This window comes from Pteronotus mesoamericanus, unplaced genomic scaffold (assembly GCF_021234165.1).
Source record: "Pteronotus mesoamericanus isolate MK-2021 breed Mesoamerican mustached bat unplaced genomic scaffold, CSHL_Meso_final scaffold_827, whole genome shotgun sequence".
NCBI lineage: Eukaryota > Metazoa > Chordata > Mammalia > Chiroptera > Mormoopidae > Pteronotus > Pteronotus mesoamericanus.
This window is the reverse complement of record NW_026555327.1, coordinates 420,380-435,030: the sequence shown is the minus strand read 5'-3', so window position 1 is coordinate 435,030 and position 14,651 is coordinate 420,380. Positions and strand designations below refer to the sequence as shown.

Sequence of the window (14,651 nt, the reverse complement as noted above, 5' to 3'; positions counted from 1 at the left end):
GGTGTGGCTCACTGGATTGAGTGCTGGCCTGAGAACCAAAGGGTCACCAGTTCAATTCCCAGTCAGGGCACAAGCCTGAGCTGCGGGCCAGGTCCCCAGCAAGGGGCATGCAAGAGGCAACCACACATTGATGTTCTTCTCCCTCTCTTTCTCCCTCTCTTCCTTTCTCTAAAAATAAGTAAATAAAATCTTTTTTTAAATCAATAATAAAAAGAACACCCCACGGTGTAAAGATCCTGGGAGAAAGTTCTAGGCATGGTAATAGCAAAGGTAATTAATGCAAAGTCCCCACAGGTCAGGGACCACACGGCAACATGGCCCCTTCCATTTCCTGATGGGTCTTCCTGTTTCTACATGTTACCCTCTCATTGCGTTTTCTGCTCAACGACCAGAGGAGAATCATAAATCATGTTCATCACTCCTCTGCTCAAAGTCCTCCCATGGCTCCCCATTGCCCTTGGAATAAAACTAGAACCCCCTTCATGTCCCATAATGCCTGCATGGCTGGCCCCTGCCTGACACTCTTCACCTCACCTCCTCCCTCAGTTTGCTTCATTCACTGGACATCAACCCCAGACCTCAACCACACCTGTCCCTCAGCAAACCCCGGGGAAAGACTTAGATTTATTGAACACTCCAGGAAGAGTTTCCCATGGGACACAGACAGGGAGGTTCACTACAGCATAATTTCTGCAATCAAAACAAAAAATGTGAAAACAAATGCTCATCAAACAGCCTGATGGAATAATTATAGTTTATTCATACCATGGACAGTATCAAGAAGAGAGGGGTTTTTTTTTTCAAACTTTTTTTTTTTTAACCACTGAGCACAGGAAGAAATACATTTTATTTACAGGCCTTGACAAAAGTGACCTTGGCAATTCTTCAATTGACTAAGTCTCTGACCCTTCCCCTTGAACCTAAACAACCTTTGTGACTGGCTCGACCAATAGAATACAACAGAAATGATGTCATGTGACTTCCAAGGCTCAGTCATAAAAGTGCCAGCATCTCAGCCTTGTTCACTTGGGACCCAGCTGCCATGTTGCAAGGAAACTCAACCTGGCCCATTTGAAAGAGTCCACTGTATAGATATTCCAGCTGGTAGCCCAGCTGAGGCTCCTGCCAATGTCAGTCATGAGATATGAACATATGAAGATGCCCTCTGAAAATTCTGGAGGACAGGAGTCAAGTCACTCAACTTTGAATTCTTCCCAGCTAGGGCTGCAGATAGCATGGAGCAGAGACAAGCCATCTCCGCTGTGCCTTGCCTACATCCCTGATCCACACAACCCATGTACGTAATAAAAATAGTTGTTTAGGGAAGGTTTGTTAGCATATAATTGCAGTTGGAATACTAGTAATACATACATGTACCTATGACAGCAATAAAAGTTTTACCACACAGTACTTGCCCTTACTTCATGTGATACAATCTGATATTTTTATTCTGTTTTTCCTATTAAATAACCATTGGACACCTATATTCATAGCAGCATTATTTACAATTGCCAAAAGGTGAAAGCAGCTCGAATGTCCATCAATGAATGAATGGATAAACATAATGTAATAAATACATGAGGTAATATTATTCACCTTTGAAAAGCAAGGACATTTTGACACATGCTACGATGTGGATGAACTTGAGCCCATCATGCTAAGTGAAATAAACCAGTCACGGACAAATACTGTAAGATTCCACACATATGCGGTCCCTGGTGGAGTCAGATTCACTGAGACAGGAAGTAGAATGGTGGGTGCCAGGGCCGGGGGGAGGGGAGAGGGGGGTTAGTGTTTAACAGGGACAAAATTTCTGTTTTGTAAGACGACAAAGTTCTGGAGACGGGAGGTGGTGATCACACAATTATGTCAATATGTTTAATGCCACCAAATAGTATCCTTAAAAATGGTTACGATGGTAAGTTTTATGTGTATTTTGTCACAACTTTTAAAAAATAAACAATTTTTAAATAAAGTATTTTTATATTAATCATTCTTCCCTTAATTGTAAACCTGGAAATAAATAAGTGCTGGTTGTAACTTACCTCATCGATTTCCTGAATCAATAATAAACCCTATGACTCATAATGTGAAAAACACAGCTACAGCACACATGCAATAAATCTACAGGGATCCACATGGAAACATCTGGAAAGCATAAAGTTAAGGGAGAAAAGTTGCAAACTAATACCTTCAGGATACCATTTTTGTACACTGTTTAAAAAATATATATTGTACATTGTTTCCACAGACTTCAGATAAGTAATGAATACACAAAGGCTGGTCCTGGAAGAATAAACTAATTTCAAAATAATTGTTAATCCTCAGAAGGGTGGGGAGGGAAAGGGGTGGCATTTGTAGATGGAGGTATTTCTGTCATTGGGGGCTTCCATAGTAGGGATAAATTTTTATAAAAAGGAATTTTTAAAAAATATTTATTTATTTTTAGACAGAGGGGAAGGGAAGAAGAAAGGGAGGGAGAGAAACATTAATTTGTGGTTGCCTTTTGCACGCCCCCTACTGGGGACCTGGCCCACAACCCAGGCATGTGTCCTTGCTGGGAATCGAACCGGTGACCCTTTGGTTTGCAGGCTGGCACTCAATCCACTGAGCTACACCAGCCAGGGCAAAAAAGGAATTTTTTTAAAAAGATCTGAAGTAATAGAGCCAAAGTGTTGATATAGGGTGGGGCAAAGTTGGTTTATAGTTGTGAGTACATGAAAGAGTTTATTCTTGTATTATTATGCACTAATTATTGTATTGTTTTCCCTATGAACAATAAACCTGCTTTTGCTCCACTCTGTATTTGTTCAACTGGAGTGATGACATAAGTGATTCTTCTGTTCTTGTGAAATAATTTATTAACACTGTAAATAACAATGTGTAAACCAACTCTTTAGGATACATAAAAACTGAAACAAGTTGAGGGGCGCTCAGACAGGAAAGGGGAAGATGACAGGTCGGGGTAAGACTGCTCTCTGTAATCCTTTATGTTTTGTGTATCTTCAGCTTTAAATTGTGAAATATAGTACATCTACAGGAAAGTAGACAACTCACAGATACAGTTTATTACAGCTTAAAGACTATTTATAACTCAGGCCTCACTGTAGTGCAAGCTCAAGAAATAATACGGAGCCCTGACTCGTGTGGCCCAGTGGGTTGGGCATCATCCAGCAAAGCGAAAGGTTGCTGGTTGATTCCGGGTCAGGACACATTTGCACATCAATGTTTCTCTCCTTTTCTCCCTCTTTTCCCCTTTCTCTAAAAAAAATAATTAAAATCATTTTTAAAGAAATAATATGGAATGGGGTCCACATATAGAAAAGCAAACAGAATGGGTTGCCCACCTCAGTGAGCTATTTCAAAGTGACTGCCCTCCATGTGACCACCACCTAGGTGCCTCCTCACCCTTACCAAAGGCATCCCATCCTGATTTCTAGAATGAAAAGGAATCCTTTGGTCCTGTCATTTTGTTGCATATGATGTCTATGAGACTCATTAACGTCACTGTGAGCAGTTGTAATTTTTGTTCCTACATTCCTGTGTAGTAACCTGTCAGCTGAAACATCAAAATGTAGGTATCCCTTCTGCTGCAAAGGAACACCGATGAAATGACACTGAACACCCACAGGAGAGAATCCAGCTTGGGATTGATATTTATGGTATATGCAGTACTGCTGTGACCTACAAATATTCTTGTCCAGGCTTCCTGGTTCAGTGAGCAAACCTCAATTCCTCCTTTCTTTCTTTTTGGTAATAAAATATACATAATCTTTACCATCTTAACCATTTTAAGTGTACTGTTTAGAGGCACTAAGCACACTCATTCACAGTGTTTTGCAACTATCATCACCATCCATCTCCAGATTCTGTCATCTCCCCAAACTGAAACTCTGTCCCCATTAAACACTAACGCCCCATGCCCCTCCCCCAATCCCTGGCACCCACCACAAATTTGACTCCTCTAGGGACCTCCTATGAATGGAATCACATAACTCAACATATGTACTTTTGTGACTGGCTTGTTTCATTCAGTATAGTATCTTTCAGGTTCATCCATACTGCAGCATGAGTTAGAATTTCCTTCCTGTTTAAGGTTGAAATCCTTTCTTAAAAATAGTGTTTGAAGTGGAAGAGAAGCAAGGTCAGTGGGACCGGTCTCCTACAGAAACCCAGGGGGACCCACCCACAGGGACCCAAGCACCCTGGGGACAGAAGGCACCAAAAAAAAAAAAAAAAAGACCTTGGTTGGTGTGGGTCCGTGGATTGAGCACCGCCTGCCAACCAGAGCGACGCTGGTTTGATGTGAGAGGCAACCAGTCCATGTTTCTCTCCCTCTCCTTCTCCCTCCCTTCCCATCTCTCTAAAAATAAATAAATAAGATCTTTTTTAAAAAAGTGTTTAATTTCTGAGCCATAATCAAACACTTTAAAATATAAGAAATTAAGTCAATATCTTAATAATTATTATATACAATGTTTTAGATACATACTAAAACGTCTACTAAAACGAGATTTTAAATAATTTTTAATTATATTAAAATCAAATTAAAAAGCATAGATATTTAATGTTATGAACATTTAAATGTTTAAAATTTAAATTATGTAGACTGAAAGTTGAAACATTTAAACGTTTTATTCAAGTTGTTTAAAATAATTGACTATAACTTAATATTAAAAATTAAATGCTACTTTTAATGTATACAACTAAACTTTAAATAGTTTTAATAAATAACTGCTAAAACAAAATTTTGTTAGATTTGGAAATGTATAAAAAATTTTTACACCCTACTCCCCACTGCCTCGAACTGAGGTAGCCGAAACACTCCTCACCTCGCCCCGCCCCCTTGGGACCTCGCGCGCAGGCAGCGCCGCGGTCAGCTTGGCCGGCCCTCGAGGACCTCGTACAGGCAAAATGGCGGCGCCCGTGAGGCAGGCGCAGACCCTGCTCGGGCTGGCTGCTACCCTGGGCCCAGGCTTTCGTGGCTACCGGACGCCGCCGCCCCCGCGCCGCTCGCCGGGCCCCTGGTGGCCAGACCCGGATGACCCGCTGACTCCGCGCTGGCAGCTGGGGCCACGCTACGCGGCCAAGCAGTTCGCACGCCACGGCGAGGCCTCCGGGGTGGCCGCTGGTTCGCTGTGGCCGTCGCAGGAACAGCTGCGCGAGCTGGAGGCAGAGGAGAGTGAATGGTACCCGAGCCTGGCGGCCATGCAGGAGTCAGTGCGGGTGCAGCAGCTGGCCGAAGAGCAGAAGCGTAAGGCCAGGTGCGTGCGTGAGGTCAGACATGGCAGTGGCCTGCGGGTCTCGTTCTCCGCGGCCCGAGGGGCGAACGGTACCCCCACGGGTTGTGATCGCGGGGTTTGCATACTGTAAATTTATGCGCATGCTCACATAGCTGCACAACAGACTTCATCATCAGCAAATCTTTACTGAGCGCCTACTGTGTGCAAGGCCTTGTCTCAGGTGCGGGGAACACAGCAAAATGTTTCAGCTGGCGGCAGAGAACCATTTAGGAAGATAAAATTTGGTGAAGAGTGCAGACGGAGAGTGGCTTTGGTTTGGGACTTAAACTTGATATTTAAGCAGACACTTGAATGGTGAGACACGGCCATGGGAATATCTTAGGGGAAGTGTTCTGGATAGGGGAAACATCTAGTGCAAAGGCCCTGAGGTAGGAAGGTGCTTTAAGGGACAGCCAGGCCATCAGTGTAACTGGGTCCATAGAATGGAAAGTAATGGTCTGGAATCAAGGGCAGAGGACAGACTCAGAAGCAGGTCTTAAAGGATTATACTTGACCCAAATTATGTAGGCAAGACCAGTGGTATCAGGATGGTGCCAATTCCTGGAGGGAAGAGCCAGCCAGAGCAGACTAGCTGGGGAAGCAGGCCAGTTGTGTTCCTGGTGTTTAATTGTACTTGTCCTCACAACAGCTGTAAGAGGAAGCAGGGATCATTCTCCTTTTAGAGACAGGAAAACAGACCTGGGAACGTAGAGTCACCTCCAGTGAACTGTGAAGGTGGGATGTGAACCCCAGTCAGTCTCCTGTCTGCCCCACCCCATCTGGATTACCCGTTGTGAGGCTTTAGTTCTTCCAGCTTCACGTTTCGAATTCTTAAAATGGAGCTGTAACTGGCACCTACAAATTCACAGGATTGGTTGGAAAGGTCTAATCCATTCCTTGCCTTCACTCATGTGCGTAGTGCTGGGCCTAACATACAGTAGGTGGTCAGTGATGTCCATGGGAATGGACTGGCACAGTGTGCATACATGGTGCAGTAGACAGCCCAGTGAAATATTAAGTTGGGGTCTGCTTCTGGGGGGTTACTAGGGCTCAGCCCCCTCATGCCCTAGATCAGGGTTCCCCGACCCTGCCCACCCAGCCCATGGGCCTGGGCCTGTTAGGGATGCCTGAGCTCCTCACCTGCCCCCCATCCACAGCAGGTGAGCTTGAGCCACACCCCGCCTTTCCACAAAACCGGTCCCTGGTGCCAAAAAGGTTGGGGACCACTGCCCTAGGTCAAACATGAGTCCATCTCTCCTTCCTGTTTCTTCCCTTATTCAGGACTTTTCCTGACAGATAGTGACCAAGATAAGTCTTCCCAGTTTTTCATCTCAATGGAGGAGCTGGGAAGCAAAGTATAGGCAAAGGCCGGACGGTGGAATGTAGATAGATGGGTGCAGCTCTGGCTGGGTGTCACTGCCCTCACCGCCCACCCTCCTTCCCCTGCAGGGAGCAGCTCATTGCAGAGCGCATGGCTAAGATGCCACAGATGATTGAGAACTGGCGGCGGCAGCAGCAGGAGCGCAGGGAGAAGGAGAAGGCCGACAAGGAACGGCGTGCCCGGCTGCAGGCGGAGGCCCAGGAGCGCCTGGGCTACCATGTGGACCCAAGGAGTGCCCGCTTTCAGGAGCTGCTGCAGGACCTGGAGAAGCAGCAGCGCAAGCGCCTCAAGGAGGAAAAACAAAGACAAAAGAAGGAGGCACGAGCTGCTGCACTGGCCGCCACTGCAGTCCAGGACCCAGCAGCCTCTGTGGAACCCAGCTCCTGAACTTTTCTCTCTCAATAAAACCTGCTGCCCAACAGCCCCACCTGCCAAGAGCTTTTCGTTCTCTCAACGTACCCCTCCCTAACACCTGGGGCCAGGGAATCCCCCACCCTTCCCTGGCACTGCCCACTGGGGGACTCCAGGCCATGCTTCAGGAGGAGAGAATGGGGATGCAATGGGGAAATAATAGAGGAGCAGATGGCAGAGGAGAAGGCTTCTGTTTACCAACATTAATCTCTATTAATTATCAGGGGGGAAGCGTAGCCAAAAAAGACTGGTGATGATGGTCAGGGGGCAGGAAGAAGCAGCTCTTCCAAGTCGGGGCTGGGGCTGGGGCCCACTGTGGGGGAATGAGACAGCTTCTGAGGGAAGAGGATCTATTGGGAGCCCCTATCTGCAGAAGCTGACAGACCTCTCTGCCCCTTCTTGGCATTCCCACATAGCCTGTGCCCAACTAGCTCCCAGAGCCAGATGAGCTGGAGTGGGAAACCCCAGCAGGCACAAACCACAGGATGGGCTTTTAAAACTTTATTCACTTCAAAATCTTTATCAGAGACACGGTTTTGTACTGGGGTGGGGGGTGGCCTCGACCTCCACAGCAGCTGATGTTACCCCTTCCCCAGACAGGAGAAGCCTGGCCGCCTCCACCCCTCAGTGACGGGATGCAGGCTGGAGGCCAAGGCCACGGACACATTGCAGAGGGGGCTTTGGGCCTCTCAGCGCTCACCCCAGAAGGGAAGATTTGGGCCATTCCAATGAAAGATCAAAAGTTGGGGGCTCCAGCTTCCCCTCACCCTCGAAGGGTGGGGAGGTCTTTGGGGCTCTTTGGGGGACAGGGAAGCAGGCAGCCCTCTCCATCTGGCTGCAGGGAGCTGGGACAGAGGCCAAGAGGGGCCCATCTGTCATCTCCAGTCCTGCCAGCTCTTTGGAGCAGGCTGGGCTAGGGCGGGGGATAGGGAGACAGCTGTCTGGCCCAGGTCTTCTCAGGCCAGGATGGGAATGGGAGCTACTTCAGGAGGGTGGGAAGTTGGGGTGTTTTTTTCCTTAAGGTTTTTGACTTTCCACTTCTTAAATAAACATGAATATATATATATTTTTTTCTTTTATAAAACTTTTTTTGGATTTGGGATAGGGTGAGGGCAGTAGGCGGCCTGGCCTCCTGGCAATCACTCGTCATCAAAGTTCTGACTCAGGAGGAAGTTGGCAGCCAAGTTCTCATTTTTTTCACAGGCGAAGTAGGCCTGGATCACCAGGCTCTCTGGGAAGCCCAAGGCTTTCAACTGTGGGAAGATGGGCAGGTATAAGCAAGGTGTGGGGGCCTACCCGCCAGAAGGGTCACCCCTCAGCCACACCTCTTACCCTCTCTATAGCTTCCTTCTCTTGTGGTGTCACCTGGATGTAGTTCATCTGTGGGGCCTCCTCGCCTATGGCACCCACCTCACCCTCAACGTCAGAGATGTCCGCCAGTTCCCCAGGGGGCTCGTTCAGCATCTGGATGAACTGCTCCTGGTGCCGGCTGATTTGCTGTGGGAGAAAGGGAAGGGATGGTGACCCACAGCCTTGGCCGACCTCCCCATGTGCCTATCACAGCCCGTGCCTTCTCATTCACTCAGTAAGTATCTAGAAGGTGCCTATTCTGGCCAAGCAGCAACACAGTGACGAGTAGACCCCATCCTGGTGGAGGTGATGTTCCAGGGCAGGAGACAGGCCATAAGCAAATAAATGGGCACTAATTTACAATGTAAATACTGGGCCTGGCATACAGCAGACACCGGGCTAGGAAAAGCATGTTAGGCCAGGAGGAAAGGAACTTTCCTACAGGTACAGCAAACAGCAACTGCAAAGATCAGGGAGTGGGGATGCATTTGGCAAATGCCAGAAACAAGGTCCATATGGTAAAACCAAGTAAGAGGGGAAGAGAAGAAACAAATTGAGATCAGAGAGGAAAGCAGGGACCAGAACTGCTTTCTTCTATTGTCTTCTAGTGTGACGGGACACAATGGTGCTGGGCAAATCTGGGTACCTTTTCAAAACCTCAATTCATCTGGATGTTGCCTACGTAGAAGTTCTGATACAACTCTTTTTACATACATCTGACAACTTTCACATCAATGATGTGCTTTTTCAGGACTCTGGCTCCTGGTGGAGAATGGACCATAAGGGCTGTGCAGAAACAGAGGCCTGGCTGCCAGGCAACCAGGTGGGAGAAAAGGTATCAGCCATGGAGACTGAATGCAGGGTTGAGCTGATGGAGATGTTCTGGAAGTATAGCAGACATGACAGGTGTAAGATAGCCCCAGCGGTCCCCAAGGGCTTGGGGCTCAAGCAACCCCACACTGGTCCTTGTAGGGACAGAGAGGGATGGGAGGAGGGTCTGTTCTGAAACCTTAGACACCTGGAAAGCACTTTCGTGGAGGCATGAAGTCAGCCACGGAAGAGCGTGGCATCCAAAGGTCTGGGCTGGTTGCACAGATTTGGGTCACCATTGAACGCTGTAGGACTATTCATGAGGAGGACCGAGTTCAGATAAAGAACAGGTGCAGCCTGAGCTCTACATCTGGAGGAGGCGAGCAGGAGCAGCCAGCGTAAGAACACAGATGCTGGGGAAGCAGCAGCAGACGACCGATTCTGAATGAGAGAGCAGGCCTTCAATGGGGGACCCAGAGCCAACTGGGGCACAACGGTCCTGGGCACTGCAAGGTAACTCTAATGACATGCCAAGTATGAAGCACCAAGTGTACGTGAGGCCAAGACACAGTCAGAACCACAAGACACTGAAGGCAGAGCACAGGACCTAGAAGCTGGAGGCAGACACACACACATTCCACCAGCTGCCGGGCTGCTCCAAGCCTCTGGTGTCTTCTTCCATGAGGGCAATGATGACAGCACAGGGTGATTGGGAGGATTATATGAAACAGAATAGGTCACCCATTCTACAGGAGCAGCAGGAGACTGTAGTTAGTCCAGCTTTCCAAGTACAGATGAATGCCTACGAAGGGTGTTGGGCCAGGCTCACTCTTTCCGGTTGTGGTTCCCACAGGGAAGGGGAGGGAGGTGTTGGCCACACTGGCTCCCGACGAGCCCCAGGGCCGCACCTGCAGAAGCTGCGGGTTCTCCTGGCCCAGCTGCTGAAGCAGGGCAGGCAGCAGCGCCGGGTTCTGCTGAATCACCTGCCGCATATTCTGGAACTGGGGCTGGTCCCGCAGGAACTCCAGGGGGTTCTCTCCCGCTGGCAGGAGGGAGGCATGTGGTCAGACCCTAGGCTGGGCTCCCAGAAGCATGTCTTGACAGCAGACACCCCACATGCGCACCTCCCAACTCACCTGCTTCTGTGGCCGGCTGCTCAGATACCTGGCTCTCCTGGACAGAACCGTGTTCTGGCTCGGGACTCCCAGGAATTCCCTGTCAGGGGTCCTATTAAGTTCTAATGCACAGACCACCCGCTGCCTCCCTCCTGTGTGCTCAGTCCTGGCAGGAAACAGGTGAGGCCCACCCCGCTGCTCATGTCCAACCTTCTACAGAAAGCTTTTCCTGGCTGGAACTACAACCCAAAGGCTTTTGGGGTCAGGTTTTGCCTCCCTGACCACCCATCAGGGCACGGAAGCCCATGTACTCCCTGGAAGCCTCCCCTGAAGGCGGTACCCCCACCTCACCGTGAGGAGATACTCCACGGCTCGGTGGGGGTTGTTGTAGCTGGCTCTCAGGGCTGCCACGACCCGTTCCCGCTCATAGCCCATGGACATGATCTCCGTCAGCATCGTCTCATATTCAGAGCCAGTCACTGTGGAGGGAGCAGCAAGGTCTGGGTCACCAGGGAGAGGGATGGGCAGCTCCCTGGCCCTCCCAAACCCATACAACAAGGCCCGGCTAATGGCGGGGACACCGAGTCACTTCTGCCCTGGGAACTGCTCACCCACCTAGCGTGGAGGCTGCGTCTTCCTCTCTCCCGCTGCTACCTGAAGAAGGAACAGAGCTGCAAATTCAAGAGAGAGAAATCGGACCCTGGCTTCAGGCAGCTTCCCTCCCCCTGGGTGCACAGAACCACGTAAGTGGATGCTGGAATGTGCTGGGAGGCCAGGGCCCAAACTGGGGCTGCTGCTCCCTGCCTTACCCTGACACAGACTCCGGGGATGTTGTGGGGACTGATTCCTCCGATGGGCTCTTGTCCTCTCTGACGGTAGGTGGGGGATGGGACATGCCTGAGGCAGGGGCCGGCGGGGAGGATGTGGAGGACTCAGGGGCAGCAGTGGAAGAGGCCTCTGGGGGTACTGAGGTGCCTGGGCTGTTTTTGGCCTGTCACACCCAGAAAAAGGGAGCAGGCATCAGTATCCCTATCAAGCCTCAACATCCAGCCACCTCCTGGCCCCGCCCTATTTATGGCTAATCTCTTATGGGCACACAGGCTCTAGCCAGCTCCCTAGGTAATCCATATAATCCTCACAACCAGCACACTTCACCCACCTTGGTCACCATGACAACCACAAAGTTCTTCTCATCTATGCGATAGTCCCTGATGGGAACATCATCGCTTAGGATCTTGCCAGCATAGATAAGTTTCTGTCCAGCCACAGGGAAGGCATCACGACCCTTTTCGGCTTCGATCTTTTCCTTTAGCACCTTCACCTGGAGAGAGTGGTACAAACAGTCATTGCAAACCCCAAGAATCTCTCTTCCCTTCTAGTCTGGCGAGGAGAGGCTGAAAGCCTTGATGGCAGAGAAGTTAAGCTTCGTAGTCAAGAATGGAGATTTGAGTTCATTTGATCATCCCTGTATTGAACACAGTATTTACTGAACGTTTATAATGTGTCAGGTACTGAAGATACAGCAGAGAACAAAACAAATCTTTGTTCTCATGGAGATGATACTCATGTGGGGAAAAGAAAAAACAAGTATGTATTTCAGACGGTGTAAAGTATGATGAAAAATAAACCATAACCTAGGGGAGACAGGAAGGTTCCTCATTCTACGTTGCATACAGTGATCGGTTTTTACTTAAAGTATCTAAGTTAATAAAGCTATCATAAATATATATTTATTTTTATATATATATATAAGTAAAAACTTATTTTTAGAGAGAGGAAGAGAGTAAGAGAGAGAGAGGAACATTGATGTGAGAGAGAAACATCAATAGGTTGCATCTCGAAGGTGCCCAACTGGGGACTGAACCCGAAACCAAGGCACGTGCCCTGACTGCGAATCAAACGGTTGACCTTCTGCGATGTGGAACAGCGCCCAACTGAGCCACACTGGCCAGGGCTATACCACATTTTTAGAGCCTCAAAATAACTGTATGAAATAGATATCATTAGCCTCATTTCATATTTAAGAAAATGGAGCACAGAGAGGTTAAGTAACTTCCCAAGTCAAACAGCTGGGCAGTTTGCGAAAGTCTGCATGTGTCTGCTCTAGCTGGTGTGGCTCATCGGATTGAGTGCTACCCTGCTAACCATTAGGTAGCCAGTTCAATTCCTGCTCAGGGCACTTGCCTAGGATGGAGGCCAGGTCCCCAGGATGGGGCTTGGGAGAGGCAACAGACTGATGTGTGCAATGTTTTTCTCCCTCCCTTACCCCCGCGATGCAACCACACATCCACACATCGATCTCTCTCTCCCCCTCCCTTCCTTTTTCTAAAAAATAAAGTCTTTTTAAAAGAAACCTACAAAAAGAAGACACGAATGTGTCCCTCATGGGGTAGTAGTGCGAAAAGTGCCAAATACATAGTTACACTCCATTATGTTTGTTAGATCCTAAATTCTCTTTTTTGCTAAAAAAAAAAAAAAAAAAAAAAAAGCAGGATAATGGTTACACCGTGGGATCTGACATAAGGGAGACCGAATTCGAATACTAGCTCTGCCATTACTGGCTGATGTGACTGTGGCTAAGTTCCTTAATCCTCGGTTTCCACATCTGTAAAGTGAGGAGTCAAAGAGTTCCTAAATGACAAGCCTGTTCTGCATATTTAGTAAGATAATAACAGTAAAAATCTCATCAACTAGCAAGTAACAAACGGCCAACAAACATGGACAACTGAAATTCAGACCGTTTATTATCATTATCATCGTCATTGCTATCATCAGTCGGCATCTCCTGGCCACTACTCCCAGATTCGGTCGCCAACGTCCCCGAGCAGACGCTTGCAAGGCTGAGAACTCAGAACCCACGTTCCGCAGAGCGCAGCCCAGCCGGGCATCCGAGCCTGGCTCCCGTGCCCCGCGAGAGCGCTGACATTAGAGCCGGGACCTGGCAGGCGCCCGGGGGTGGGGCCGGAGAGAAGCGCACGAACGCCGACCGAGCCGCCAGGGTCTAGGCCGCAGATCCTCGTGGGATAGGAGAGCGGATGGTCCGGAACAGTCAGGCAGGTTGGAAAAGGTGAGCTGGACTCGTGCCGCGCCGCTCTCCCTGCCCCTCCCGCCGGGATCTCTGCCTCCCAGCCCCCACCCCACCCCCAGATCCCGTCATCCCCACCCCCGGGCTCCAGCCTGGCTCGCACCGTCTCGTCAGGCTCCATGCGGATCTTAAAGGTCTGCTGCTGCAGCGTTTTGAGCGTGATGGTGACAGCCATGGTGGGGCCCGAGCGATGCGGCGGCCCCGGGATCCTCACACAACATGCAATTCACGCCGCCGCCATCTTAGCGCCCAGCCGCGCCGCTAGCCGACCGCTTCCGGGGCAGGGGCTGCGCGCGCCGACTATGAAAGCACATGACTTGCAGGCGTGCTCTCCCCGCCCCCCATTGGCTTTCGTAGGCCTCCACAGGCATGCGCACACTAAACTCGGCTCCGCAGGAGGGGAGGGCGTTTCTCATTCAGAGCGCACACCCGTCAAGTGGCTTCCTGCGAGTGACGCTATGCCCCTAGCAGTGACGTCATAAGGCCACAAAATGGCTGCGAAGTCCCTACCTTGACCCTTAAACGTTTCATTTTATGACACTGAACAAAAATTTAAATGTACTTGTTATAGATACTTGTATATCTCCAGAGTCTCTGTTCCTCTTTTTTGCACGTTCCAATTGAGTTTTATTCTAGCCCGGCCACCCTGAGAAGAACCCATCAGGCCCTGAAAGTAGAACTTAGGACTGGAAAGGATACTTGAAAGGTCACCAATTAAATACAAATTAAAAAATGCATTTGGCCACCTCTCTGCTGCTAATTCCCCAACCATTTTGCTCACCCTACTCTCTGACCCCAAAAGTATTTAAGGAAGATGTTAATTTTCAAGTCCCCCACATCAAATACAGGTCTCTCCATAAGCTTGCCCTGGATAGGCTTCCCAAAGGGGTGGGGCTCAGCCACAGGACACAGGAGGGAAGCTTGAAGGAGGCCCATCCAAATAATAACAAAGACTTGAGGGGCTGGTTGGCCAAAGCTGAAGAGGATGTTTCAGAGGCTGGATGGAGATGAAGCTGGGCTTATCTCCCAGCTGTTGGGTCGACACCTCCACCCTAGACTGCCCATTACCTTCCTCTGAACCTGCTCATTTCACAGGTCCCACCCAAGCATTCGCCCTAGCCAGGAACAAGGCGGTCACCCAACACCTGACCCACTGCCCAACTGTAACCAATGTAACCCAGTCCTGCTACTTCTCCCTTTGCTTTGCGTTCTGAGTC

General features: G+C 49.2%; 2 protein-coding genes across 3 annotated transcripts; one reads left to right on the top strand and one right to left on the bottom strand.

Annotated features, from left to right (window-relative positions):
• Positions 1-4,876: 4,876 nt before the first annotated feature.
• On the top strand, positions 4,877-7,118 carry GADD45GIP1 (GADD45G interacting protein 1). Its single transcript, XM_054563591.1, has 2 exons — positions 4,877-5,264; positions 6,732-7,118. The coding sequence occupies exons 1-2, from the start codon at positions 4,915-4,917 to the stop codon at positions 7,048-7,050; spliced, it is 669 nt and encodes a 222-aa protein (XP_054419566.1). The 5' UTR covers positions 4,877-4,914; the 3' UTR covers positions 7,051-7,118.
• Positions 7,119-7,565: 447 nt separating this feature from the next.
• RAD23A (RAD23 homolog A, nucleotide excision repair protein) lies at positions 7,566-13,732 on the bottom strand. 2 transcript variants are annotated; one of them, XM_054563588.1, is made up of 9 exons: positions 13,538-13,732; positions 11,509-11,670; positions 11,159-11,340; positions 10,965-11,020; positions 10,701-10,828; positions 10,371-10,449; positions 10,143-10,276; positions 8,407-8,571; positions 7,566-8,327 (listed from the first exon to the last, which is right to left on the bottom strand). In XM_054563588.1, exons 1-9 carry the CDS (start codon positions 13,607-13,609, stop codon positions 8,214-8,216), a joined length of 1,092 nt encoding a protein of 363 aa, XP_054419563.1. In that variant the 5' UTR covers positions 13,610-13,732; the 3' UTR covers positions 7,566-8,213. The 2 variants fall into 2 exon arrangements, with proteins under 2 accessions (XP_054419563.1, XP_054419564.1); XM_054563589.1 differs by lacking the exons at positions 10,143-10,276; positions 10,371-10,449 and having other exon boundaries at positions 13,538-13,722.
• Positions 13,733-14,651: the final 919 nt, after the last annotated feature.